We start from the raw sequence: 26,351 nt of genomic DNA, 5'->3' as shown, positions 1-26,351 counted from the left end.
ATGCTGTAATGTGCTTCTTAGATTTACAATACAATATAGTCTTTCAGACCACTGGGTTGATTTTATCATCAGTTGACACAAAGGTTTATAGGTGGCCTTTACATAATTCTTTTAGATAATAGCAAGTGGAAAATTCTAACAAAGAGCTATTCTTGCCATAGCTCTTTTCTCATATATATACTTAACCTATAAGTTCTCTAAACAATAAGTAAGGATTTGAAATATGTATAATTCTTTTCAAATAAATAATGTTAGATTTGGCATTGATTTTATTCTACTAAATCCTTCGTGATTGTCTCCCTATTTTGTGTTTTAACCTGCCATCCCATTTCTAGTATTTATTGGACCTAAAATAATACAACTATCTTTAGCATTATTTACTTAAATATCTGGCTCACCTAAAAGCTCTGTAAGCTCTTTAAAGTGAAAGATCATTTATTTTTATCTTTGCAATCGCCTTTCCTGGTATAATGTCTGGCACGTTAAATCTACTCAATGTGTGTTTGTTAAACTGAACCTTTTCTCAAAGGTCGTTTACCCCAAGGCATAGTCATTCAGCTGGTAGGTAACATTACATGAAGTGAAATGGAATGAAAACTAATTGAGTCTTATTAAAGAAGACATTTAAGTAAAGGTAAGTGTGCCAGTAGAACTATGGCAACAGCATAGATAGTATCTTAGGATTTACATAAGAAAAGACTTGTTACTGTAGCCTTAAATAACTAATGGTGTAACACCACATAAAAATTAACATGCAGGTCACAAGGTCAGTGGGACTGGCAAATAAAATATAATCAATTTATAATGGATATGTTCTGTTTTATATATTTGAGCTGCCTGGCCTAATCATAGAAAAGAACAGAAGAGAATTGGTAAAATAAAGGGTATAGAAGATATGTTGACACATACCTATACTATACATACACCCTATAAAAAAAAAAGAAGACTGTAGCCTTTCTAAGTCAGACAAAGCAAACTTTAGAGCAAGGGAAATTATCAGGGTAAAGAGGGGCATTGCATAATGCAATAAGTCATTTTTCTAAGAAGACATAACAATACTTAATGTGTATGCATTAAACAACATAGCATCAAAATATATGAAGTAAAAGCGGATAGAACTCCAAGGAGAAATACATGAATCTACTATTACAGTTGGAGACATTAACACCCCTCTACTAGTGATGAAGAGATCTAGAAGGCAGAAAATCAGTAAAAAGAAAGTTGGGCAGTGCTATCAGTCAACTAGATCTAATTGACATTTATAAAATACTTTATCCAACAATAGCAGAGTACACATTCTTCTCAAGCTCACATGGAATATTCACCATGATAGACCACATTTTGGGCCATAAAACACACCTTAACAAATTTAAACATCATAAGAATAGACATCGTATGATGTCTACTATCAGACCAAAATAGAACTAAATTAAAAATCGATAGCAGAAACATGGCTGGAAAATCCCAAAACATTAGTGAATGCACAACACACTTCTAAATAACATTTTTATCGAAGAAGTTGTTTCAGGAAAAATGAAAAAGTATTTTGAACTGAATGAAAATACAACTTATCAAAACTTGTGAGATGCAGTTCTTAGAAGGAAATTTATAGCTTTGAATGAAAAATTAGGAAAGAAGAAGATCTCAAATTAATAATCTAAGCTTTCATCTTAGAAAAACAGAAACAAAAGAACAAATGAAATACAAATTAAGCAGAAGGAAAATAATAAAAATCAGAGCAGAAATCAATGAAATTGAAAACAGGAAAACAATGAGAAAATCTATGAAACCAAAACCTGGTTCTTTTGAAACATCAATAAAATTGTTCAACCCATGACAAGGTTAATGAAGGGGGAAAAAAGAGAGAAACACAGATTACTAATATCAGAAGTGAAAGAGAGGCCATCACTACTGACCCATGGACATTAAAAAGATAATAAAGTAATATTATGAACAATTCTATGTCCACAAATTTGATAACTTAGAGGAAATGGATTAATTCTTTGAAAGACATATTCTAACAAAACTCAAAGAGAAATTGATCATCTGAATAGACCTATATTGATTAAAGAAATAGAACCAATCATTAATGACCTTACAAAGCAGAAAGTACTGGGCCCAGATGATCTCATTGGTGAATTCTACCAGACATTTATGGAACAAATGATATCGTTTCTTCACAATCTGTTCTAGAAAATAGAAACAGCAGAACACTTCCCAGCTCATTCTGTGAGGCCAGAACTGTGCTAATACCAAAACCAGATAAATACATTACAAGAAAAGAAAATAACAGACCAATATCATTCACAAATACAGATTTAAAAAGCCCCAACATAATATTAGCAAATAGAATCCAACAATATATAAACATAATTGTATGTCATGACCAAGTTGAATTTATTCCAGATATGCAAGGCTGTTTGAACATTAGACTATCCCTTACCATAATCCATCACCTCAACAGGCTAAAGAAGAAAGTATGATATAAAAAGGTACAGAAAAATCATTTGACAAAATCCAACACCATTCATGATAAAAACTTTCAGCAAACTTAGAATAGAGGGAAACTTCCTCAGCTTTATGAAGAACATATATTTTTTAAAAACCTTATAGCCAACATCATACTTAATGGTGAGAAACTACTTTCCCTTTAAGAACAAGGGAACAAGGAATGATGTTCTCCTTTTGTAAATGTATTTGGCATTGAACTAGGGGTCCTAGCTAGTGTAATGAGACAAGAAGAGGAAATAAAAAAGTATACAGATTTGGAAGGAAGAAATAAAACTATCTTTGTTTGTAGATGGCTTAGTTGTCTATGTAAAAAAATCCCAAAGAACTTATTTTTAAAAAACTTTTGGAACTCATAAGCAATTATAACAAGGTTGCAGGATAACAAGGTTAACAGGATACAAGTTAATATACAAAATTCAGTTGCTTTCTTATATTACCAGCAATAAATAATTGGAATTTAAAATGAAAACATAATACCATTTACATTAGCACCAAACAAGAAAGAAAGAAATAGGTATAACTCTAACAAAATATGTACAAAATCTTCAAGAGGAAAACTATAACACTTTGGTCAAAGAAATTAAAGATTTAAATTAATGGAAAGGTATTCCATGTTCATGGATAGGAAGCCTCAATAGTGTTAGGATGTTTAAGTTGTTCTTTACAACTTGATCTATCAATTCTATGCAACTCTAGTTAAAATCCCAGAAAATTCCTCTGTAGTTATTTACAGATTCTAAAGTTCTTATGGAAAGGCAAAAAGACCCAGAATAGCCAAAACCATATTGAAGAACAAAGTTGTAAGACTACAAGACTGTAAGACTACAACCTGACTTCAAGATTTATAATAAAAGTAGAGTAATCAAGACAGTGTGATAGTGGCAAAAGAATAGATGAATACACTTGAACAACATGGGTTCGAACTGCAAATATCTGCTTGTACATGGAGTTTCTTCTACCTCTGCCACCCCTGAGGCAGCAAGACCAACCCCTCCTTTTCATCCTCTTCTTCAGCCTACTCAATGTGAAGATAATGAGGATGAAGACCTTTATGATGACTCACTTCCACTTAATGAATAGTAAATATATTTTCTCTTTCTTATGATTTTCTAAATTACATTTTCTTTTCTTTAATTTATTGTAAGAATACAGTATCTAATACTTGTAACATATGAAATATGTGTTAATCGACAGCTTGGGTTATCTCTAAGGCTTCTGTTCTGCAGGAGGTTATCAATAGTTAAGTTCTGGGAGAGTCAAAAATTATATGCAAATTTTCAACTGTGCAGGTGGTTAGCATCCTTAACACCCATGTTGTTCTAGGACCAAGTGTAGATCACTGAAACAGAATGGTAAGCCCAGAAATATAGACAGATATAATCTTTGTTCTACACAATATACATTCCATATAGACACAAGTATAGTCAAGTAATCTTTGACAAAGGAGCAAAGACAATACAGTGGAGAGTCTTTTCAACAAGTGATGCTGGAACAAATGGATGACGACATGCAAAATGGATCTAGACACAGATCTTTCACCTTTCACCAACCCCCCCCCAAAACCTCAAAATGGATCATAGACTAAAATATAAAATGCAAACTATAAAATGCCTAGAATATAAACATAGGAAAAAATCTGTGTGACCTTGGGTTTGGTGATAGGTTTTTATTAAAAATTTCTGCCTTGCAAAAGATACTGTTAAGAGAATGAAAAAATAAACTATATACTGGGATAAAATATTTGCAAAACACATATCTCATAAAGCGCTTGTATCCAAAATATAGAAAGAATGCCCAAAAGACAACAATAGGCCGGGCATGGTAGCTCAGGCCTGTAATCCTAGCACTTTAGGAGGCTAAAGCAGGAGGCCTGCTTGATGCCAGGAGTTCAAGACCAGTCCTGGGCAACACAGTGAGACTGCATCTCTACAAAAAATTTAAGAAAATATCTAGGCACGGTGGTACACACCTGTACTCCTAGCTATTCAGGAGGCTGAGGTGGGAGGATTGCTTGAGCACAGGAATTAAGGTTACAGTGAGATATGATTGGGCTACTGCACTCCAGTCTGGGCCACAGAGTGAGGAGACCTGTATGTGTAAAGAAAAGGAAGGAAGGAAGGAGAAAGAGAGAAAGAGGGAGGGAGGAAACAATTAGAAAACAAACTCAATTACAAATGTGGACAAAAGACCTGAACAGACAGCACACCAAAGGAGATATAGAAATGATACAGAAGCATATGAAAATATGTCAACATCATATGTTATTAGGGAATTGCAAATTAAAGCAACAATGACATATCATTATATACCTATTAGAATGGCCAAAATCCAAAACTCTGACAATACAAAATATTGATGAGGATGTGGGTGGAGCAAAAGGAATTCTCATTCATTATTGATGGGAAGACAAAATGGTACGGCCACTTTGGAAGACAATTTGGCAGTTTTTTATTAATACAAAGCTAAGCATATTCTTACTATACAAACAGGTAATCAGTACCCCTTGGTGTTTACCCAAATGAATGGAAAATTTATGTCAACACAAAAACCTGCACACGAATGTTATAATATCTTTATTCAGTTGCCAAAAATTTGAAGTACCCAATATGTCTTCTGTGGTCAGACTGTGTCTTCCTAAAATTCATATGTTGAACTCCTAATACCCAAAGTAATGGTATTAGGAGGTAGAATCTTTGGAAGGTGATTAGGTCATTAGGACACAGTTCTCACAGTTGGGATTAGTGCCCTTAAAAAAAACACCCAACAGAGGTAGTTCTCCCCTTCTGTACAACTAGAAAGTACCATCTACAAAGCAGAAAATGGGTTCACCAAACACCAAATCTGCCAGCACCTTGATCTTGGACTTCCCAGCCTTCAGAAATATGAAAAATAATTTTCTGTAGTTTATAAGCTATCAGTTTATGGTATTTTGTTATAGCAGCCTGAACAAATTAAGAAAATGCCTTTCAATGAGTAAATGGATAAACAAACCATGGTATGCCCATACAATGGAATATTATTTACAATAAAAATAAATGAGCTATCAAGCCACAAAAATTTATAGAGAAACCTTAAATGTATACTGCAAAAGAAGCCAGTCTAAAAAGACTACATACGGTATGATTTCAACTATATGACATTCTGGAAAAGGCAAAACTATAGAGATAGTAAAAATGATCATGTATTTACTTCTTATTTAAAAATACTGTTTTGTTTGTCATATATTTGCTTGAAATATGAAGCATATGTATGACTATATTATACCCATCAAATAATATAACTTGTTAAAGCAGTTAGCACTATATATGATACTTATTAGGTGCTTAATAAATGTTTGTCGAATGCATGAGTGAACTAGAGAGTGAAGGAATGAATGGTATTCCTTTCTTTCCTTTTCTTTTGAATCCAAGCAAAACTTAACACTGTGCATAAACAAGTACAGAAGAATCAACTAAAGATACAATTTTGTTTATATACAGTAGAGTAAAACATTAATAAATGTATTATATAACTATATGTCATAGCATAAATTCCATATCTAGGTACAGTGTTTATTGAAATAGAATAAACTTTGGTTCTCATATCTTAAATTTTATTTTAATATAGGGACCACGAGGACTGCAAGGTGATGCTGGACCTCCTGGGGAAATGGGCGTTGAGGTAATTTTTTTGTGGCTCTTTCTTATACATCAATACTCAATACCTTTTGTAAGATTCTAAGGTAAAGTTAATATATATCTACTATGAAGAATAATTCTATAGTGTTTTGTTTCAAATTCAGTAAATAAAGCCTACATCATCCTCTCCAATCATCCATCTTTTCCCTTTGAGTAAGCTTCCCTCCCCCTTTCTCTCTTAAAATCTATCCTTCCCTTTTCAATCCTATTGCCAGTGCCCTAGTCCTCTACTCTTATGCCATGTCGCCTCCAAGTCCTATCATTTCATCATCCATTTGTTTTCAGTTTATCTTTCTTACATCATTCATCTCCTTGAAATTTTTCAAGACCTTTCATAGCCTTTAAGATAAAATGCCAATTTCTTAACGTGATAAATAACGTTCTACATGATCAAACTTCCGCAAACCTGTTAACTATATCCCCAGTACAACTCTTCTCCTTTCCCACATGAAAGATTTGTTGACCTATTTGGTATTCCTTGATTATTCTATGCTTTCTTACCATGTACTGTGTATCCGCTGGGGATTAAATGATGATGAAAATACATGATCCCTGACTCCTTTAGAAGTTTATAATCTAATCCAGAAGATAGTCTTATAAAAGGTCATTATACTGCAATGTGTTGGACCCAGTGATGGGGCTATTGACAGGGCAATATAGGAGCACAGCAATGGGCCCTTAACCCCACCTAGAGAAAAGGAAAAATAAGACTTGTGTGTGTGTGTGTGTGTGAAGGAAGAGGTGTTGAGCAGAAGAGTTTTCAGGAAGAGTAGGTGTTAGCCTTATAAAAAGAGGGAATAAGGATTAGGGAAATACAGAAAAAGGGGATAGTATGAGCAAGAACATGCAAATATGAAGCAGTATGGATTCTTTAATACTTAAAGTCGAAGCAAGGAGTGGTAACAGATGAAGTTATAGGAAAATAATTAGATCATGAAAAGTTTTATGTATTCTGTTCAGAAGCTTGAAATTTTGTTACAGGCTAGAGCAAATAATTGTATAGAACAGGACAATAATAAAGTCAAATTTGTATTTTAGAAAGATAATTCTAACAACTGCATAAATGATGTATTTGAGGAAACAAGAATGAAGACAGTTATACCTATTAAAAAACTGTTACATTGAAGTAGGCAAGAAATGGTGGCATCTGAACTAAAGCAGCAGGCATAGAATAGGAAAGGATGGGATCGGTTTGAGAGATATTTGTTATATAAATTCTGCAGAACCTGCATATTTGTGGAATTTGGAAAGTAAAGCGGAAATAGAAGTCAAAAACTATTCCCAGAATATTAGGTGTTGCAAGATGTATAGCAGTACCTTTTCCTGAGACCAGAAAAGACTGTTGGAGAGGTTAAGGTCCTATTTGCCAACCTGCCCAAGGTAAATGGCTAACAAGTAGCAAAGCCTGGCTTTGATCTGACTCAAAAGTTAATGCTTATAGCTATATTATGCTATATCCTCTGCACCTAAAGACAGCTGAGAGAAATCATGCTTCATAGCTTGAAATTATTTAAGAGAATAAGATAAACATTCTCTTGTGGTAAAGAGTGGGGATTGAGTAGGCAACTTGATGAAAATATGATGGTTTAGAATAGCGGTTGAGGATAAGGAAAGAGGGAAATGCCCAAAGACAAGTAAAAAAACAGATATACCTCAAAGTCAAACTAAACTAGGAGGTGGTGTATTTGAAGTATATTAATAATAATAATTATAATTATGCTTAATGATGGAGAACTCTCTGTGTGCCTAGCTTTATTTATATGCTTTACTGTATTAATGGTTCTCACAATAACTCTATGAGATTGGTGCAGTTATTATCCCCATTTTACAGATAAAGGAATTAAAGTGTGAAATTGTTAAGTGGCTTACTCAAGAGTAATAGCTAGTAGTAGTGGTAGAACCTAGATTTAAACTTAGACAATCTGCCTCCAGAACCCATGCTCTTAGCCACTGTGCCTCTCAACATGTAATGATGCCACTTTGTGTAAGGGTGTAATTTTTTCCAGCAGTATTTATCAGGGAATAGAAATGGTAAAGGCAATTTAAAGTGCTGATCCAGGATTGACATAATAAAAAAGTGTACCACAGTGATCAGCTACTGGATTTAGCCTAGGAAAGGAATAAAGGAGGCCAAAAGGGACTGACATATGGGGAGTAAAGAAGGACTGCAGGAGGTCTATAAGATTAAAATCAGGTTATTTTTTAATTTTTACTACACTTGATTTTAGCCAAAAGGCCAAGAAGCAATGAATTTTTTACTTTTTAAAAAAAATTGACAGCTACATTTTATGTATTTATCATGTATAACATGATCTTTTGAAGTATATACACATTGTGGGTTGGTTAAATCTAGCTAATTAAATGCATTATCTCACATAGTTACCCTTTTTGTGGTGAGAGCACTTAACATCTACTCTCTTTGTCTTTTTCAAAAATATATTATTAATTATGCTCACCTGGCTATACAATAGATCTCTTGAATCATTCCTCCTAACTATAACTATATATCCTTTGATCATCATCTTCCTAACTCCTTTCCCCTCTAACTACCCCATCCTCTAATAACCACCATTCTACTCTCTACCTCTATGATACCAACTTTTTTAGATTCCATAGATGAGTGAGATCATGCAATATTTTTTTGTGCCTAGCTTATTTCCCTTAACATAATGTCCTCTAGGTTCATTTATGTTTTCTCAAATGACAAAATTTCCTTCTTTATTATGGGAGGAATAGTATTCTATTGTGTATATATATATGACATTTTCTTTATTCATTCATTTATTGTTAAACATTTATGTTGATTCCATATCTTAGCTATTGTGAATAATGCTAAAATAAGCATAACGGTGCAGATTTCTCTTTAATATGCCAATTTCATTTTCTTTGGATATTGTTAAAATATACATACTACCCAAAGCAATCTATAAGTTTAGTGTAATCCCTACCAAAATGCCAATGACATTCTTCACAGAAATGGAAAAAACAATACTAAAAATTTGTATAGAACTAAAAAAGACCCCAAAGAACCAAAGCAATCCTGAGCAAAAAAGAACAAAGCTATATGCATAATGCTACCTCACTTTAAAATATACTACAAAGGTGTGAAGCCAAAACAACATGGTACTGGCATAAAAACAGACACAAAGAACAATAGTACAGAATAGAGAGCCTAGAAACAAATTCACATATTCAATAAATGGTGCTGGGAAAATTTCATGTCTGCATGCATAAGAATGAAATTAGACCTGTAGCTCTCACCATATACAAAAATCAACTGAAAATGGATTAATGACTTAAACTAAGACCTGAAACTATAAATCTCCAAGAAGAAACACAGAGGAAAAGCTCCACAACATTGATCTGAGCAGTGATTTGGGGGATAAGCACAGATAACAAAAGCACAGATAACAAAAACAAAAATAGACAAACGGGATTACTTTGAGCTAAAATGCTTCTGCACAGCAATGAAAACAACCAACAGAGTAAAGAGACAATCTATGGAATAGAACAAAATATTTACAAGCTATATATCTGACTTGGTATTAATATCCAAAATACAGAAGGAACTCAACACAATAGCAAGAAAATAAATAACCTGATTTTAAAATGGGCAAAAGACCTGAACAGACATTTCTCAAAAGAAGACATATAAATGACCAACAGATATATGAAAAAATGCTCTACATCACTAGTCATCAAAGAAATGCAAATCATAACCATGATGAGTTATCACCTCACCCCAGTTAGAATGAATATTGTCAAAAAGACAAAAATTAGAAAATACTGCAAGGATGGGGAGAATAGGGAACCTTTACACACGTAAGAGGTTCCTCAACAAATTAAAAACAAAAAACAATTATGATATGGAAGAAGTCCTGATAAAGTTGGAATTCTCTCAAGAGAGAGTTTAATCTTAGTGTGACATATTAAGTTCTATAATTTCTGAAGCAGAGCAGAAACCCAGGCAGTCTCACTTCAGGGCCCTTTCACTTAAGTACTGCACTATACTCCCTTTCATAACAGTGAAGACGTTATAAAGGTAACCAGTGGAAGAATTAAAATAATATAGCAACTATTTAAAAATTGAGGAAATGATAAAAAAAGGAGGTAGTGTAAGGAAACTAAACTTTTAGCAAAGTAATACATCCAAAAGTTAAGGTATACTTATGGGGTTATAGAAGTAACCACTAGGAGAATTAAAAACAAAAAGTATTCAAAAAGTAATTGCCTCTGAAGAATGGGACTGAGGCTTTTCATTATAAGCCCATCTATTCTTTTGTGTATGTATAACATTTATTTTGGAAAAAAACAAAAATCAAAGTGAATATGGATTGCAGAAGCTGAGTCAAAATGGAAAACTGAACTTTCTCCCATCTGTTAATAAAATAGCATAGATGATATAAAAGAAATTTTAATCTGTAATAGTTATAAGGAAGTTTGTCATCCATGGATCAGAAACATTGAGGAATCCCTGAAAGACAAAAAGCAAATGGGAAAGAGAGGAAAGGAGAGAGGAAGAGAGGGAGGGAGAGAAGAGGGAGAGAAAGGAAGGAGGTGTGGGTGAGGAAAGGAAGGAAGGGGAAAGGGAGGGACACACATAGTATGCTCAAAAATGAGATAAATGTCTCTGGGAGACAAAAACAATACATCCACCATTATCAGGAGCTTCAGGTCTAAAAATAGCCAGGCTGGGAAATGCAAGAAGTTATATGTTTTCAAAGTAATAAGAACCAAAACTTCCCAACAAAACTGCACCACTCATGAGAGAAGACTGGAAAAGAAGTTCCGTGTGTGCGTACGCATGCTATGTGAGTCTTTTGTAATGTGAATTCATCTCTTATTTGTGTGATATTTTCTATGAAACCAATAAGGAAAAATGAATTTTATAAGGAAGTGGGTTACAGAAAGCATACCAGAAAGGGATGGAAAAAGCAAAAGGTAAGGAAACACAGAGAATAGTTAAAAGTTTGAAGGTGGAAAATTAGAAGAGGAAATAGGAGGTAGTTTTTTTTGTTTGTTTGTTTGTTTGTTTGTTTTATTCTTTGACCAAGGTTTAAAGGAAAGATTAGAAGAACCTAGTCTTAAAAGTCCTGATTTCAAATGAATTTGTTTTGGCATTTGAACTGTTAAAGGATCCCAGAAAGTATCTGGTCTCATACCATGAAATATATAAAGGGGTAACAAAGACAATCTTTTGGACACACATATCTTACCCTTGAGCTCAAAATTAGCACCATCATCTTATGAAATGGTTATTGCCTTTATAATGTGTCAAATCATTGTCTTGTAGGGACCTCCAGGCATTGAGGGAGAATCTGGTCTGCAAGGCGAGCCAGGTCCAAAGGTAACCTTCCTAAAAAGTAGAGGAAGTCTCTAAACTTTCACCATAGAATCTCCTACATTTGCCACATTTTGGCAAAACACCCACCATCTTGAAAGCAGGTGAACGCCAGCAAATAAAAATGAGAAGTGTTTTGGAATTCCTCTTCCTTATGACATACCCTCCGTAATTAGACACACAGTTCTAGTAGAAAAGAATTTAATCTTTCCCTTTGTTTCTTCAGGGAGATGTTGGACCTGTAGGCAGTGTTGGAGGAACTGGGGAACCAGGGTTACGGGTAAGTGCCTACTGGAAGCCTTGTTAATGTACTGACCCACTTTTTTTCAGAAACTCACAGCTTCTCAACCTAGACTTAAAAAATAACATGATAAACCTTTTTGATACATTATAGAAAATGTTTGTCTTTGTTTCATAATTTTTAAAACTGCATACCAAACCCTGTTCCTGTTCTAGTTTAGTAGCGTTTATACTTTTAACCTCATACCTTTTCTGAAAATCAGGTATACTTTGGAGAACCCTTGCCAGAAACGTGGAGTCACTGTGATTGTCACTAATATTAGCATTAAGAAAGAATTTTAAAATACCAATTATCAACTCTTAGACTATTTCCTGACCTAACTAGATAGATAAAAGATTGAAATCAATTTGTGCTTTAAAAAAAATCAAAGGGTGTATACTTACATAATGGGTGTAGTGCGCACTACCTGGGGGTTGGACACGCTTGAATCTCTGGCATGGTGGGTGGGGTGGGGAGAGGGGTGGCAGGGGCAATATATGTAACCCTAACAATATCTGTACCCCCATAATATAATGAAATAAAAGAAAAAAATCATTAAAAAATAAAAAAAATCAAACCTATAATCATGCAAAGTTGACAAGATGCAAGAACATAATAATAGATAGTTGTAACTAGATAGCTTAGAAAAGTTATACTAATATAGACAGACTTTATTTTGAAATGTGGTAAGGAGTTTTTCCCTAAGATAACAGTGCCCAAGATAATTTTAAGAGACATTTGTTCGCTAAAAGGCAAAGTAGGGAGATTTATTTTGCATTTGGCTTCTGTCTTTTCATTTTTCCATCTTTGGGGGAGGTGGGTGAGTGGGAGGTGAGGATAATGGAAATGTTGGTGATAGGAGAGATACAGCAACTATGAATAAGTGCTAAGGTGCTTTTAAATAATTTAAGTATCAGGAGAGCCAATGCTACGTTGATATCTCCATAAAGTGTGGCTCTGCATTTCTGCAAGTTTCATATCTATTTAGAGGACAGCTTTTTAATGTACTAGGTCCTTAATCTTTGCCTCTCCTCTGTAAGGAAGAAAGTATAGAAACTCTAAAATTCTGGTAGAGTGATCTAACTCTGGTTGAGTGAATCAAGTTGTATTAACCCATGTAAATTAAGTGTAGTGAGGCACTCTGATTTTGTGAGGTGCAGTATTTACATTGAACTCAGAAACACAGGTCTAGCTGTATAAATTTCTGTAGCTATCAAATGGATATATATTACATTTAATTGTCTAAAATTTATGAATATTCTGGGACCATCTCACATTTGAATTTAGAATACTGACTCTGAATCATCTGCAGAGCTGTTCAAGGAAAATTAAATTGTACTTTTTGTACTGTCAAATCCTTTTTAGAAATAAAAATAAATGAATACAAACATACTACTTTCTCTATGTGCCAGGGGCAAAAAATAAAATAAGATAAATGATATAGCAAAAAATTAAACCTTACTGTTTCTGCTGAAAAATAGGGTGAACCAGGAGCTCCTGGAGAAGATGGTCTCCAAGGAAAAGATGGATTAAAGGTAAATTATACTTTTAACATTATGTATGAAGTAGATGTTTTACGGACTCTTTAAAATATAAGACATAATTTCTTTTGTGTGCCAAAAACCCGCTTATTGTGTGGCATAATTATTTCACTGCATTCTTCTTTAAAAATATTTTTATTGGGTTACAGGGACCCCCAGGAGGAAGGGGACTTCCTGGAGAGGATGGAGAAAAAGGAGATATGGGCTTACCAGGAACTGTAGGCCCTGTGGGCAGAATGGGTCCAATGGGTCTTCCAGTGAGTACAACTGCATTCATTTTCAAATTCTAAGTGAATTCAGTCCCCATATGTGTACACACACATGCAAATGCACATACATACTCTAACCCCTTATATATCCAGTGAGTAATTGGAGGTGTAGAACTGTGGCTTGAAAGAGGGACAAAATCAAGGATGGATTATCAGCCCTCCTAAGATCCGAAGAGAAAAGAGACTCCTTCCATGTGTCTTATGGACACTTTTTTCATAGCCATAGTACTTCTGATGTAAAGCATGTATAAGGGAATGTTTTGTGTTGTCTCAAACTTAGTTTGATTGTATATTTAGATCTTTATAGAACTGACATTATTGTTGTTGAATAATATCTTAGCTCCAGGATGCAATAAGAAATTCTTTGCAAGCATAATATAAGCAATCAATATGTGATTCTAAATTGTCACATTATTTCAAGGGAAATTCTAAATATCATATTGGACAAATTCTCTTACCTTGAGGCAGTTGGAAGATGTGAATAAATAATAATAATATGATCTCTTTTGCTTAAACACACTTAATTTCTGATATTTGTTATATTCTTCCAGAGACAACCTCTCTGGTCATTTTGCTGTCTTACTTTACTGTTCTCTCTTTCTTGTCTCATACCTGTAAACATGAGTTCTTCCCAAGATTATTCTGTCTTTGCTTTTCTAAATCTTCTTACCTTTTGAGATATTATCCTATCTTGGGAGTTGTTCCTTTGGACGCCATCAGAAAATGATTTCTCTTTTCTCTGGACTCTGGCGGTCTTATTCAACCTTTTAAAGATTGTACCTTTTAAACATGTGGGTCTCTTCCCTCAGAGAATTCATAGCTCTTCAAAAGCAGACACTCTGTCTTTACTCCTTCCCGTAAACCACCGGGCTTCTGTGTTTCAGCATTTCCACATGGGGGCTCAGGAAAGACTAAGGAACTAATCGTGAGTAAACTGAACATGCAGTTCAGTTTGGGAGACAAAGTCATGATTTATAAAACTTGTCATCTTCGTGTTTTTTTTCCTGTACTTCTCTTCTTCTGGCTTCTAACCTCCAGATCTTTGAAAATCCTATGGCCACCCCTGCCCCAGTGGTCTCAGTTAGGTTTGCAGGACTAAGAGGAAAGTTCTATCTGGAAGAATACAACAAATATCATGAAGTATAAACTGGCCATTTCACCATTCATATTTACCAATGATTATAATTCCTTTAGCAGCAATTAAATTAATGCTGTAACATATCTTCCTCAAAATAATAGATATTTATACCAGCATATTTAAAATGGACATTTGAAGAATAAAGATAAATCAGAAATGTCACACATGTTTTGAACACTGGCAAATTGAGTCTTTTTTCCCTTCAGCTTTACGATAATGGTAAAGTGCCCATTTCTCCTTTGGCCTGCCCTCTCAGTCCTGAGAAATTGTGCTGGGTATCCCACCACAGCAAACACAAAATGTGAGGAAATCTTCTCCAAAACAATCTTAGACATCATTGGTCCAGGCACAAAACAGTATAATTTTACTTACATACTCTCATGGAACCCTCCCAATAACCTACAGATTTTATTATTCCCCATTTTGCAACTGGAAAAAACTCAGACTCAGAGAAAGCTGAGAGACTTCTACAAGATAATATAGCAGATGGCAGAGCTGGTACTAATTCTTTTATTTTCTGACTTGCAGGTCTCTAAGCCTCATTTATCCATGAGGTAACCAGCTTTGGCCCTTTTAGGGTTCTTAGTAGTTTTCATCTTTTTAGAGAACTCATCCCTCTTCCATTAGCATGGACCCACAGAGAAGCCAAGTACCAAATGTCAAGAAAGTGTGATTATCTTCTTGAGAATTTTTGTCAAATTTATGTTTTGATATAAAAAAGCTACTAACAATTTTCATACTTAGCATGTATTTTTTTAAATCAACTAGCCTAGTTCCCTGCCAGAATCTTAAGAGTTGATAGGGATGGAGAAAACAAAGAAGACCCAAACACACATCACAGAATAACACAGCAGACAATCCCAGAGAGGGATGATGTAGCATGACAGCTGGTGATGGGCAGAGCACAGATGAAAAAGAGGCTCAAAACAACTCATGGAAAAATGATAAACACAGATTTCATCTGCTTCATAATTTTTCCCAGGAACAATCCTGCCTAGTACACATCTTTGGTGCCTTTTTTTAGTAACAACACATGTGTGTTTCTTTTTTATTCTCTTTGTTGTTCTCCTTGGAATTTTAAATGCCTTTCAGCTTATAAACTCAATAAAAAATACTGTGGCATATTTTTTCAAAAGAATTTTATGATCCAAGAAACTATTGCTTAATCAGACAGCCTGATGCTGTCTGATTATTTTTGCACTTCTAAAATTCTTTCTTAGGCAATGTCACAAGGATGCTACCTTGAATTCTTACAAAATAAACAAGAAAGAGAGTAGGAGAAAGAAATAATTTTTTTTTCAAGAAAATAAAAGTTCTTCTTACTTCCTAGAAGATTAAGGAATGAGGCCTGGATTAAAAACTAAGGCAAGGGAAGCATCAGTAACAAATTCCAAACCCAAGATATAGACTTTTTTGAACATATGAAAAAAATTGTATATTTTATGTTTGATTCTGTACTAAAATGCTCAGTTACCTAAATGCATAAATCTTTATGAGAGAAAAGTTGGGAAGCATCTGAAAAAAACATCTGCTTGACTTATGGTCTGTCATCTATTGCTAAAAAATCTACCACTGTGGTATCTAAGATCTAAACAGATGTGGAGCTATAAACTCCAAAGTTCAATGTACTAAAAAGAAATTGTCTTGTTTTATTCCTTAATTCAGTTGGATTTATTGAAACTGTGTTTGATTTGTTTAAGGTAGTATATTAGGTAGAAGTGAGTATCTTAAGAGAAGATGAAATAAAACACCCTTCTCAAAGAAGCTTTTTAAATAAGATCTTAACAGTGAAGTCATAAAGATGAGAGAAATATTAATAGTTAGAAAAAAATAAGATATGCACAACCTTTGTTTCTGAGGCAGTTTCCTTGGAAACCCTGAAAAACAATTAGTCGGGAATTTGGAGTAGCATTATGGTGTTCAGGAGTAAAGGATTATCTAAATCTTTGTCATCTGAAAGGCTTCTGTAACTCTGGTGTTAGGCTTGTTTGTTCTGAACTGTTTGATCATAAAGCAATACAGAAATAGAAAGCCCTACACTGACCACCGTTCACCCATTGTTCAAACTCCTGCTCTCCCATTAAAGGGCTGTACATTGTTGGACAAGTCATTTTTTGGTCTCTCAGTTCATAATAAAGGGGTTTTGTATTAATAATAAAGGGGTTGGAGATATGCAGAACCTCCCAAGATGGTTGTGTCTCGAGGAACACTGAATTAGCAGGCCTCTGTTCCTTCTATTCCTGTGTCAGTCAAAAATGATTGCTTCTATATAGGTTTTCTTTGGAAGAAAAGATTCTATGGCTTTATAAAGCATTAGTGGCCAGGTGCAATGGCTCACGCCTGTAATCCTAGCACTCCGGGGGTCCAAGACAGGAGGATTGCTTGAGCTCAAGGAGTTCAAGACCAGACTGAGCATGAGCAAGACCCCATCTCTACTAAAAATATAGACATTTTTTTCTCATGCTTGTAGTCCCAGCTACATGGGAGGTTAAGGCAGGAGGATCGCTTGAGTCCAGGAGTTTGAGGTTACAGTGAGCTATGATGATGCCACTGCACTCTAGCCCACCAAGGGCTAGACTAGCAAGACTCTCTCTCAAAACAAAAGAAATTAATTAATTTAATAAATAAGCATTAGTTTAGATTTTCTAAATTTTTATTCGGCCTGACAGACTGTGATTCCATAAAATGTAGGTGTCCATTCATTAATTTAACAAGTTTTTGAGTAGCTTCTATGAGCCAAGAACTCTTTAACCTTTGGGGCTACAGTGAGGAACAAGAATAGCAAGGTTTCTGATCTCAGACTTTATAATCTAGTGCAGAAGACTAGCAGATTAAAGATCACTGCAAATTGTGATAATATGATGATGGAAATAAACAGGGTAATGAAAGAGAATAACTGATTAAGGGTAGGAACACCAACTTGTTAAGAGTAAAGAACATATTTCAGTTAGAAAAGGCTTCTCTGATTAGGGGATGATTAAGTTGAGACCTAAAGAATAAAAAGGAACCATCATACAAAAACTGTGGGAAAATCCTTCAAGGTAGATGGCAGCAAAGGCCAAGATGTAGAAGTGAGAAAGCGCTAAGTATTTTAGAAAACTAAAAGGAAGCTATTGCAGCTACAGCATAATGAATAATGAAAAGTTGTTTGAGACAAACTTGAAGAAATAGGTATGAAGTAGATCATGAAGGACTCTTTAAGTCGTAGTAAGAAGTTTGAGTTTTATTCAACGTGCAGTGAGAAGCCAGTGAAATGTTTCAAGCAGAAGAAGAACATAGTCTCTGATGGAAATCACTCTATAATTTCCCAACTTTGTTTAACAATAATGTCATTGGCTGTCTCAAGGGATGAAATAAATTGCAGGAAAAGAATAAAATAAATTGAATTAGAAAAGTATGTGATGTGCTAAGACAATTCAGTGAGAGAAAGAACAGTCTTCTGTCAAATGGTGCTGAACAACTAGATAACCACATGCAAAAGAATAAAGTTGGACCTTTCCCTATACCACACACAAAAATTAACTCAGAATGGGTTATAGAGCTAAATGTAAGTGCTAAAACTATGGAAGTCTTAGAAGAAAACATAAGAGTAAATCTTCAAGCCCTCGGGTTAGGCAAAACCTTCTTAGATAACACCAAAAGCTCAAGTAACAACAACAAAAAAGATAAATTAGACTTCATTAAAATTAAAAGTTTTTTGCTTCAAAGGACACCATCAGAAAAGTAAAAAGACAGCATGCAGAATGGGTGAAAATATTTGCAAATCATATTAGGGACTTGTATAATAAGGGACTTATATCTGGAATATATTAACAATTTAATAATAAAAAGACAAATAACTTAATTGAAAAGTGGGCAAAGGACTTGAATTTCTCCAGAGAAATTATACAGATGGCCAGTAAGCACATAAAATGATGCTCAACATCATTAGCCATCAGGAAAATGCAAATCAAAACTATGAGTTACTTCACATCCACTAGGATGGTTATAACCAAAACAACAGAAAATAACAAGTGCTAATGAGGATTTAAAGAAATTAAACCCTTATAAATTGTTAATGAGATATAAAATGATGCCTCTTTGTAAACCAGATTGGCAGTTCCTCAAAATGTTAAACATGGACTTACCATATGAGCCACAATTTCATTCCAACATATATACCCAAGAGAATTAAAAACAGATATTCAAACAAAAACTTATACATGAATGTTCATAGCATGTTATTCATAATAGCCAAAAATTAGAAGCAACCCAAATGATCATCACCTGATGGATTAAATAAAATGTGTACCTTAAATTGGAATTGTCACAGAAGTACCACCTAAGTTTACATTGATACACACACTTAAGCATAGAAGGAAGCCAGCCATGTGAATAGCTAAGAAAAAGAGCTTTTTAGGAAGAAGGAAATATATAATGCAAAGGCCCTAGGACAGAAAGGGTCCTGGCCTATTTTTAAAAAACAAACCAAAGCAAAACAGGAAAAAGGCCCATGTAGCTAGAGTGTAGTATTAATAAATAACTGGAAAACATGATGTCAGAGGAACAGTAGCCAGATCAAGCAGGGTATTACAGACCATGATGATAGTTTTGGAGATTATTCTAATTGCAATGGACAGTCATTTGGAAGGTTTTAAACAGAGAGAGGTGTATGCTTAACATTGTTAACAATCATTTGGGCTTTTGTGAAGAAACAGACTATGGGAGTAAAACCACTTAGAAGGAAGACTGTGGCAGTAGTCTAGATGAAAAAGATGGTGGATTTGAATGCAAGTAAGCAATAGAGATGGTGAATAGTGGTCAGATTGAAGACATTTTGGAGGTGTAGCTGATTGGATTTGCTGCTGGTTTAGATATTGAGAAAGTGGGAAAAAAGAAAAAATTCTAGGTTTAGCCTTAGCAACTGAGAGGATGGTCATACCATTAAATGCATAACAGGGCTACAAATTGTATTTAAGGATGTACAAATATGTAGTTTCTTTATTTCTGACTCATCTGGTTTTCCTCACAAGCCCCTACATACTGATCAGTGAGATATAGTGGGTGAATGCAGGAGGCAAGGAGAAAATTTAAAATCCAATTCAGCTGAATGCTTAATCTAATCTTATAATTTAGTAGTCTCTTCAGGTAATGCTCTGACTATCAAAATGCTTAGTCTCTTAAATTTATCAGCCATTGACCTCCCTCTTTTACTCCCTTCCAATATTAAATCTGTGTGTCTTGTGATGGCAAGAATGACAATGCCTTAGGTTTTGATGCTGAGAACAGGAAGATATCACCTAAAAAGAATAAAGAGGACACTTCAATATTACAAGGTTGGGCAGAGGAGGACCTTGCATATTAGGAAATGTTAGTGCAAAACCAGGGAAGCAGCCGGGCGCAGTGGCTCACGCCTGTAATCCTAGCACTCTGGGAGGCCAAAGTGGGCGGATTGCTCGAGGTCAAGAGTTCGAAACCAGCCTGAGCAAGAGTGAGACCCCCGTCTCTACTATAAATAGAAAGAAATTAATTGGCCAACTAATATGTATAGAAGAAAATTAGCAGGGCATGGTGGCTCATGCCTGTAGTCCCAGCTACTCAGGAGGCTGAGGTAGGAGGATTGCTTGAGCCTAGGAGTTTGAGGTTGCTGTGAGCTAGGCTGACGCCACAGCACTCTAGCCTGGGCAACAAAGCAAGACTCTGTCTCAAAATAAATAAATAAATAAATAAAATAAAACCAAGAAAGCATGCTGCCATGAAAACAAAGGCTTAAATAAGTTTCGAGACTGTGAAAAAATAGAAGAATTTCAAATAAAGTGAGCCAGATAATTGATCTCTGACTTGGCTCTAGGGAGATCAGTTGGTAAACTGGAAAAGAGCACTTTGAGAGATGTGGTAAGAAATGAAATGAAATGAAAGAGAATGAGAAGTAAGAAAATAATGACAATGAGCATAAACAAGTCTTTCAAAAAGTTTTGCTGTGAATGCGAACAGAAAATGGGACTCTAAAAGTACATAAGAAACAGGAAGGAAGGGAGGGAGGGAAGGAGGAAGAAACATGAAGTCGAGGATTTTTTTTAATGAGTAATTTTAAGCTTGTTTGAATGCTGTTGGAAATGATCCAGATCCAGAGAAAAATTGATAGTGCGAGAAAGAGGGGGGATTCTTTCAGAAGGGAGGGCCTTGTATAAGTGAGAGGGCATGGACTTCAGAGCACAAGTGAGGAGCTGGCCTCCCCCAGGGAAGGACGCTTCTTCCTCTGTAAGAGAAAGGAGGCAGAACATGTGGGTACATGAGCAGGGATGTCAGCAGGTTAGGTGTTAGGAAGAGGAGCAGCTCATGTTTGATTGCAACTATATCTAGATGAAGTATGAGGCAAGGTTATTAACTTGAAAATAAGGCAAGAATGGACGTTTGAAGATAGAACTAAATGTGTAAGTCATCTTTCAGAATAATACCACCTGCCTCAATTATATACATTTATGAAACTAATGCTTGTTACCAGTATCAGAACTTGTATTTTTATTTTGATTATGTACTGCAGATACACAAGTTTTTATTAATATTTAAATACTTATATAAACACAGTGATGCCTAAACTGAATTATTCATTGGCAGGTAGCATCACCATGTGTCAGCTGATATGAGAATACATGAATTTAGTGCAGTTGTGGAGTACTGATATAATGAAGGGGTTTGTGAATTCCCTCTGACACCAGTATTGCAACATAAGTTTAATATATTAAAAAATTATACAATTGGGGAGGGAGAAAATAATAAATTAAAATCCTCTTGATAGATGAAACAAAAAGCATTTAGTAAAATTTAATATTCATATCATACATTAACTATTATCCTTTTTTAAATTTAGCTTCACAAATTTTCATGTCATTCTTATGCAGGGGCCATTCTCTGTATTATTCCCATTTTAGTATATTTGCTTCCAAAACAAGAACAAACTTAACTATCGTACCTAATGGTAAAACTTGAAAGAAGTGAGCTAAGATTACCACTATTCATCATTTCTACTTAACATTTACATAGGGTCCTAGCCAGCATGGCAAAACAAAAGAAATAATCTATAAATTATGAGAATTAATGAGAGTTCAGCAAGATTCTGGATATTAAATTAATATACAAAAATAAGCTGGGTGTGGTGGTACATGCCTGTAGTGCTACCTTGGAAGGCAAAGGTGGGAAGATCACTTGAGCCCTGGAGTTCAAGTCCAGCCTGGGCAACATTGCGAGTCCCTATCTCTAAGTAAATAAATAAACAAACAAACAAAAATAGATTACATTCTTCTTCACCAGCAACAAGCAGTTCAAAAGCTATTTTTAATACAATTTTCAACACAATTAGCAACAAAATTAAGTACCTGGGAAATAAATCTAAATAAAATATTTGTAGAAATTTTATAGACAATTTTTACAATTAAAAAAAATTATAACATTGTATTAAAGAAGATCTAGAAAAATGGGCAGTTATTTTATTTTCATGATAGGAAAGCTCAATATAAATTATCAATTCTGTCCTAAGTTAGTTAATAAATTTAGGACGAATTCAGTCAAAATCCATATGGGATTTTTTTTTAATAAAACTCAATCGATGAAACATGATTTTAAAATTTATGTGAAAAGCCAAATGGCCAATATTAAGACAATTTTAAATAACAAGTTATGCAGAGGTGGGGGTTGGTGGAGGAGGTGAAATGGAGAACTTGACCTACCTGATATCTTATTATTGAAGCTAGAGTAATTGAGTTAGTGTCACACTCATTCATAAACATACAGACAGACCAATGGAAATAGAAGAAAACCTAGACCCAAATCTAAGTATATTTTGCAGCTTGGTATTTGATAAATTGATTATGCATAGCAGATCTATGGGAAATTATGAATTTTCAATAAATGGTATTAGTACAATTGGTTATCGAAATAGAAAAAAAGAAACTCCTCCACATGTATATGCACACACACAAATAATTATTAAATAAATTCCAACTTGATTAAATATTTAACTGTGAAAATCAAATTTTTAGAGCTCTTAAGAAAACATTTAAGAGAATATGTTTTGATCTCATGGGGGGAAGGAAAACAGTAAGGATCTCTTAAACAAAACACTAAAAGAAATGAAAAGAAAATATTGATGAATTTCACTACATTAAAATTGCAAACTTATGTTAAGTAAAAGTTACAATAAACAAAGTGAGAAGATAAGCTACAAGCTAGAAGAGATTTGTGATATATAGAATGAACAAAATACAAACATCTATAAAAACATATATATATAATGCAATAAGAAAATATGAATTGAAATCATAAATAACATATCATTTTGTATCCGTTTTAAGTTTGATAGTACCAAGCATTGTAGGGAATATAGAGGAACTAACTCTTAAACATAGCTGTGGGACTGTATTAAATAAATTGGCAAAACCACTTTGGAGAACAATTTGGCAATATCTAGTATAACTGAAGATATATAGATCCTACATCCCAGCAGTTCAACTTCAAAGTATATACTCTAAAAAACTCTTGACATGAGCACATAGAGATATGCACTGAGTGTTGCGCATTGTTAGTACCTAAAGGTTAATCGATAGGAAAAATGGTTAAGTAAGTGTGTTTTGATAATAACATAGAATCCTGCAGTAGTGTAAAAAAAAAAAAGTGAATGAATTAAAGACACAATAATTTCAAAAGCAAACTGTGTTTTTAAAAAGGTTCCAGAAAAATATATAAAGTATGATACTACTTGGGTATAAAAAGATGTAAAATAACCATATACTGCTTGGGGATACATACAAATAGAATAAGAGTATTAAGAAATGCATGGGAATAATAAAATTCAGAACAGTGGTTGCACCTGAATGGGGAAAGAGGGTGATGTGTTGGGAAAGGTATATGGGGGCTGTGTATATGGGGCTTTAATTATAAATGCATATATTGGCTCTATGTCTTAATGTAGGAGGTGGGTACATAGGTTTTTATTATACCTTTTAACATTTTTATATATACTTCTAGTACCTTTTAACATTTTTACATATATTTAAATGTTGCATAATACACTTTTGAAAAACAGCAGAAGTTAGTGAGAACTAGTATTTATTGAGTTCTTCCTTATGTCTAGTCCTTTCTAAACGTTACATGCATTATCTTATTTAATCTTAGCCTTTGAAGAGTTTTATTATGCCCCTTTTATTTAACAGGAAACTGAGGCCTTTAAAAGTTAAACATTCCACCTATGGCCACGTAGCTAATAAGTGCCAGAGCCAGAATATGAAACTGGAACAGTCTGATTTTTAAAACTTCACATTCTTAATCTCTATGAAGGTTAATCAGCCTTTTTTTAAAGGGCCTCATTAACTGCAAAGAAATCCTCAGAATAGTGCAACTATCATTTCTACCTCTGGATGCAGCTATAGCTACAGCAATCAAGCATAATAGCTTTAGCCTCTAAATTCAGCAACTTTCTGAAGCTAGAAGAGCATTTGCTCAGAAGCATAAGGCATGAGTCATTTCCTTAGGTATCTGTTTATTCGTTCAACAAATATTTATCGAGAGCCTACATAGCACAGCGGTAAACCACAATTTATTTCTTGTCGACATCATTTTTCAGTTTGCCAAGCTTTGGGGACACAAATTTAAGATTTCCATTTTCATTTCCAACCAATGAAAGGAATCTTGGAATGCTGTGATTAATTATTAACCATTTTAGAACTTGCAACTTGACTGTGGATCTCACTTAAGCCTAGCTATTATTGATCTGAAAATTCATAGAGTGTCCCACTTTTTACTAAAAAATTTTATATTGAAAACTTCTAATCTACTTTTAGCTAAACAAAATACAGATTGAAATGAAAATATTATTTTAAATAGTTTAATATGACTACCTCCTTTTTCTCCCTGTATTTCCTACTCTTTTTTTTTCCTATGGAGCTCATAATAGCTCATAGAAGTGCTGCAATGGATGCAGTTGGGTTTACTTTGTTTTATTTTTATAAGAACTTGTGCCATAGAAGGCATGAGTTTACTTTAATTAAATCCTTACTAATTAAAATTGTTGTCCTGAAACCAAGTAATGTTCTTCCTAGAGTAACAAACAGTGTGATTTTATCTATCTTGGCCAGTTTGTGTGTGTCAACTTTATATTTAGTAACAGCTACATCCCTAAATCATTATGATTTCTTTATAAGTAATTATAGAAACATAATATTCTTGAAAATGAACCCTCATTCTTACCTAGTGTTCTATTGTTAATATAAGTATTCAAACACTCCATTTCATCTTTTCTTTAACTGTGTATTTCCTTTTTTATATTAAATATTTCAGGGACCTGAAGGAATTCTGGGAATTCCAGGACAAAGAGGACGTCCAGGAAAAAAGGTAAGTTTAGGGGGTTTTGGGGTTTTGTTTTTTTTTAACATCTTTTTATTCTGGTTCTTTTTTCTTCTGATGTATCCCAAGCTCCATAGAATGCTGTAATGTTTTTATTTGTACTATATATCAAATAATAAAGGTTTATAAATTTGGCTTAAAAAAAGAACATTTGTAAAAAGTAATGTTTAATTCCATTTAGGAGTACTTATCACCTTGATTATTTGAAAGCAAATTTTCCAGTGTGTAGCTTGTAAGAAAACCTTGGCTTTTACTTCACCTCCTGTTTGCCAAAAAATTATTTTAGTAAACCATGGGCAAGAAAAGAGGTAAAAGGAAAATACTATATAATTTGTGCTATTCAATAACAACTTTAGTAAAATATTTGAGGGGAAAATAATATGATTATAATTGTTTCTGGGTTTGTTATTATTATATTTCTAAGTTGAAAAGGTTAATGATTGATTTTATTTTTCTCATATATTAGGAACTACAAATCAAGAATATTTTTATTTGCTTGCTTTGTATTCTACTAAAGAAACTTGATATATTTATAAAATTCTAATACATGAGCCAGAATATGAAATTTCTAGATTCTAAAAATTCTAGATTCTAAAAATTCTAAATTCTAGTATAATGAAAAATTTATTTTTTATAGAATCAATAATTTGTTCAAATATTGATGAAACATGGGAATCATTTTCCCTTTGTACTATGAAAGTTCAAAACATATTTATTATAATTAACTTTACATCACACAATATTGTGGTTTCCAAAGTCCTCTTCTAGCATTCTACACATACATGCCTCGTCTACCTTTCTCAGAACTTTTGAACAGTAGAAGGGATGATTAACAACAAAGAGAAATGAATGAGATAACTTTTAGTTGCTATTCTTGCCCATGAAAATAACCCCACTATTGAAGTTTCTTTCATTATACATTGTGCCATGTCTAAAATCAACATTAGTAAAAATATAGTTTTACTATATTTTGTGCAGGTCTTTACAACAACCTGCACCCCTGGGAAAGTAAAATAAAACCTGGAAACTGTTAAGAATACCAAAAATTTCCTGACTGTGTTCCCAGCTTATTTTTCTTTTCATCTTCTTGATTATCAATAATAGAATAGGTTGATTTCCATTTTCAGAAAATGAATAACACAATGTTGTTTAAGAGCAGCTGTATTTTGGTGCTAAAGAAAGGTCAGTCAGTCTAATGAAAAACAGAAGGTAACCAG

General features: G+C 33.9%; 1 protein-coding gene and 1 pseudogene across 1 annotated transcript in view; one reads left to right on the top strand and one right to left on the bottom strand.

Moving 5' to 3' along the window:
* Positions 1-26,351, top strand: part of COL24A1 (collagen type XXIV alpha 1 chain) — a 279,723-nt gene that overhangs the window by 170,807 nt on the left and 82,565 nt on the right. The window contains exons 32-37 of the mRNA XM_076010342.1: positions 6,118-6,171; positions 11,482-11,535; positions 11,756-11,809; positions 13,291-13,344; positions 13,500-13,607; positions 25,069-25,122. Of these exons, the coding sequence (XP_075866457.1) occupies positions 6,118-6,171; positions 11,482-11,535; positions 11,756-11,809; positions 13,291-13,344; positions 13,500-13,607; positions 25,069-25,122 (378 nt within the window). The remainder of the gene's footprint in view (positions 1-6,117; positions 6,172-11,481; positions 11,536-11,755; positions 11,810-13,290; positions 13,345-13,499; positions 13,608-25,068; positions 25,123-26,351) is intronic.
* On the bottom strand, positions 21,598-21,688 carry LOC142869775 (uncharacterized; annotated as a pseudogene).

Source organism: Microcebus murinus, chromosome 2 (assembly GCF_040939455.1).
Source record: "Microcebus murinus isolate Inina chromosome 2, M.murinus_Inina_mat1.0, whole genome shotgun sequence".
Taxonomy (NCBI): Eukaryota; Metazoa; Chordata; class Mammalia; order Primates; family Cheirogaleidae; genus Microcebus; species Microcebus murinus.
The sequence above is the reverse complement of the archived record's forward strand: the minus strand, read 5'-3'. Positions and strand labels throughout refer to the sequence as shown.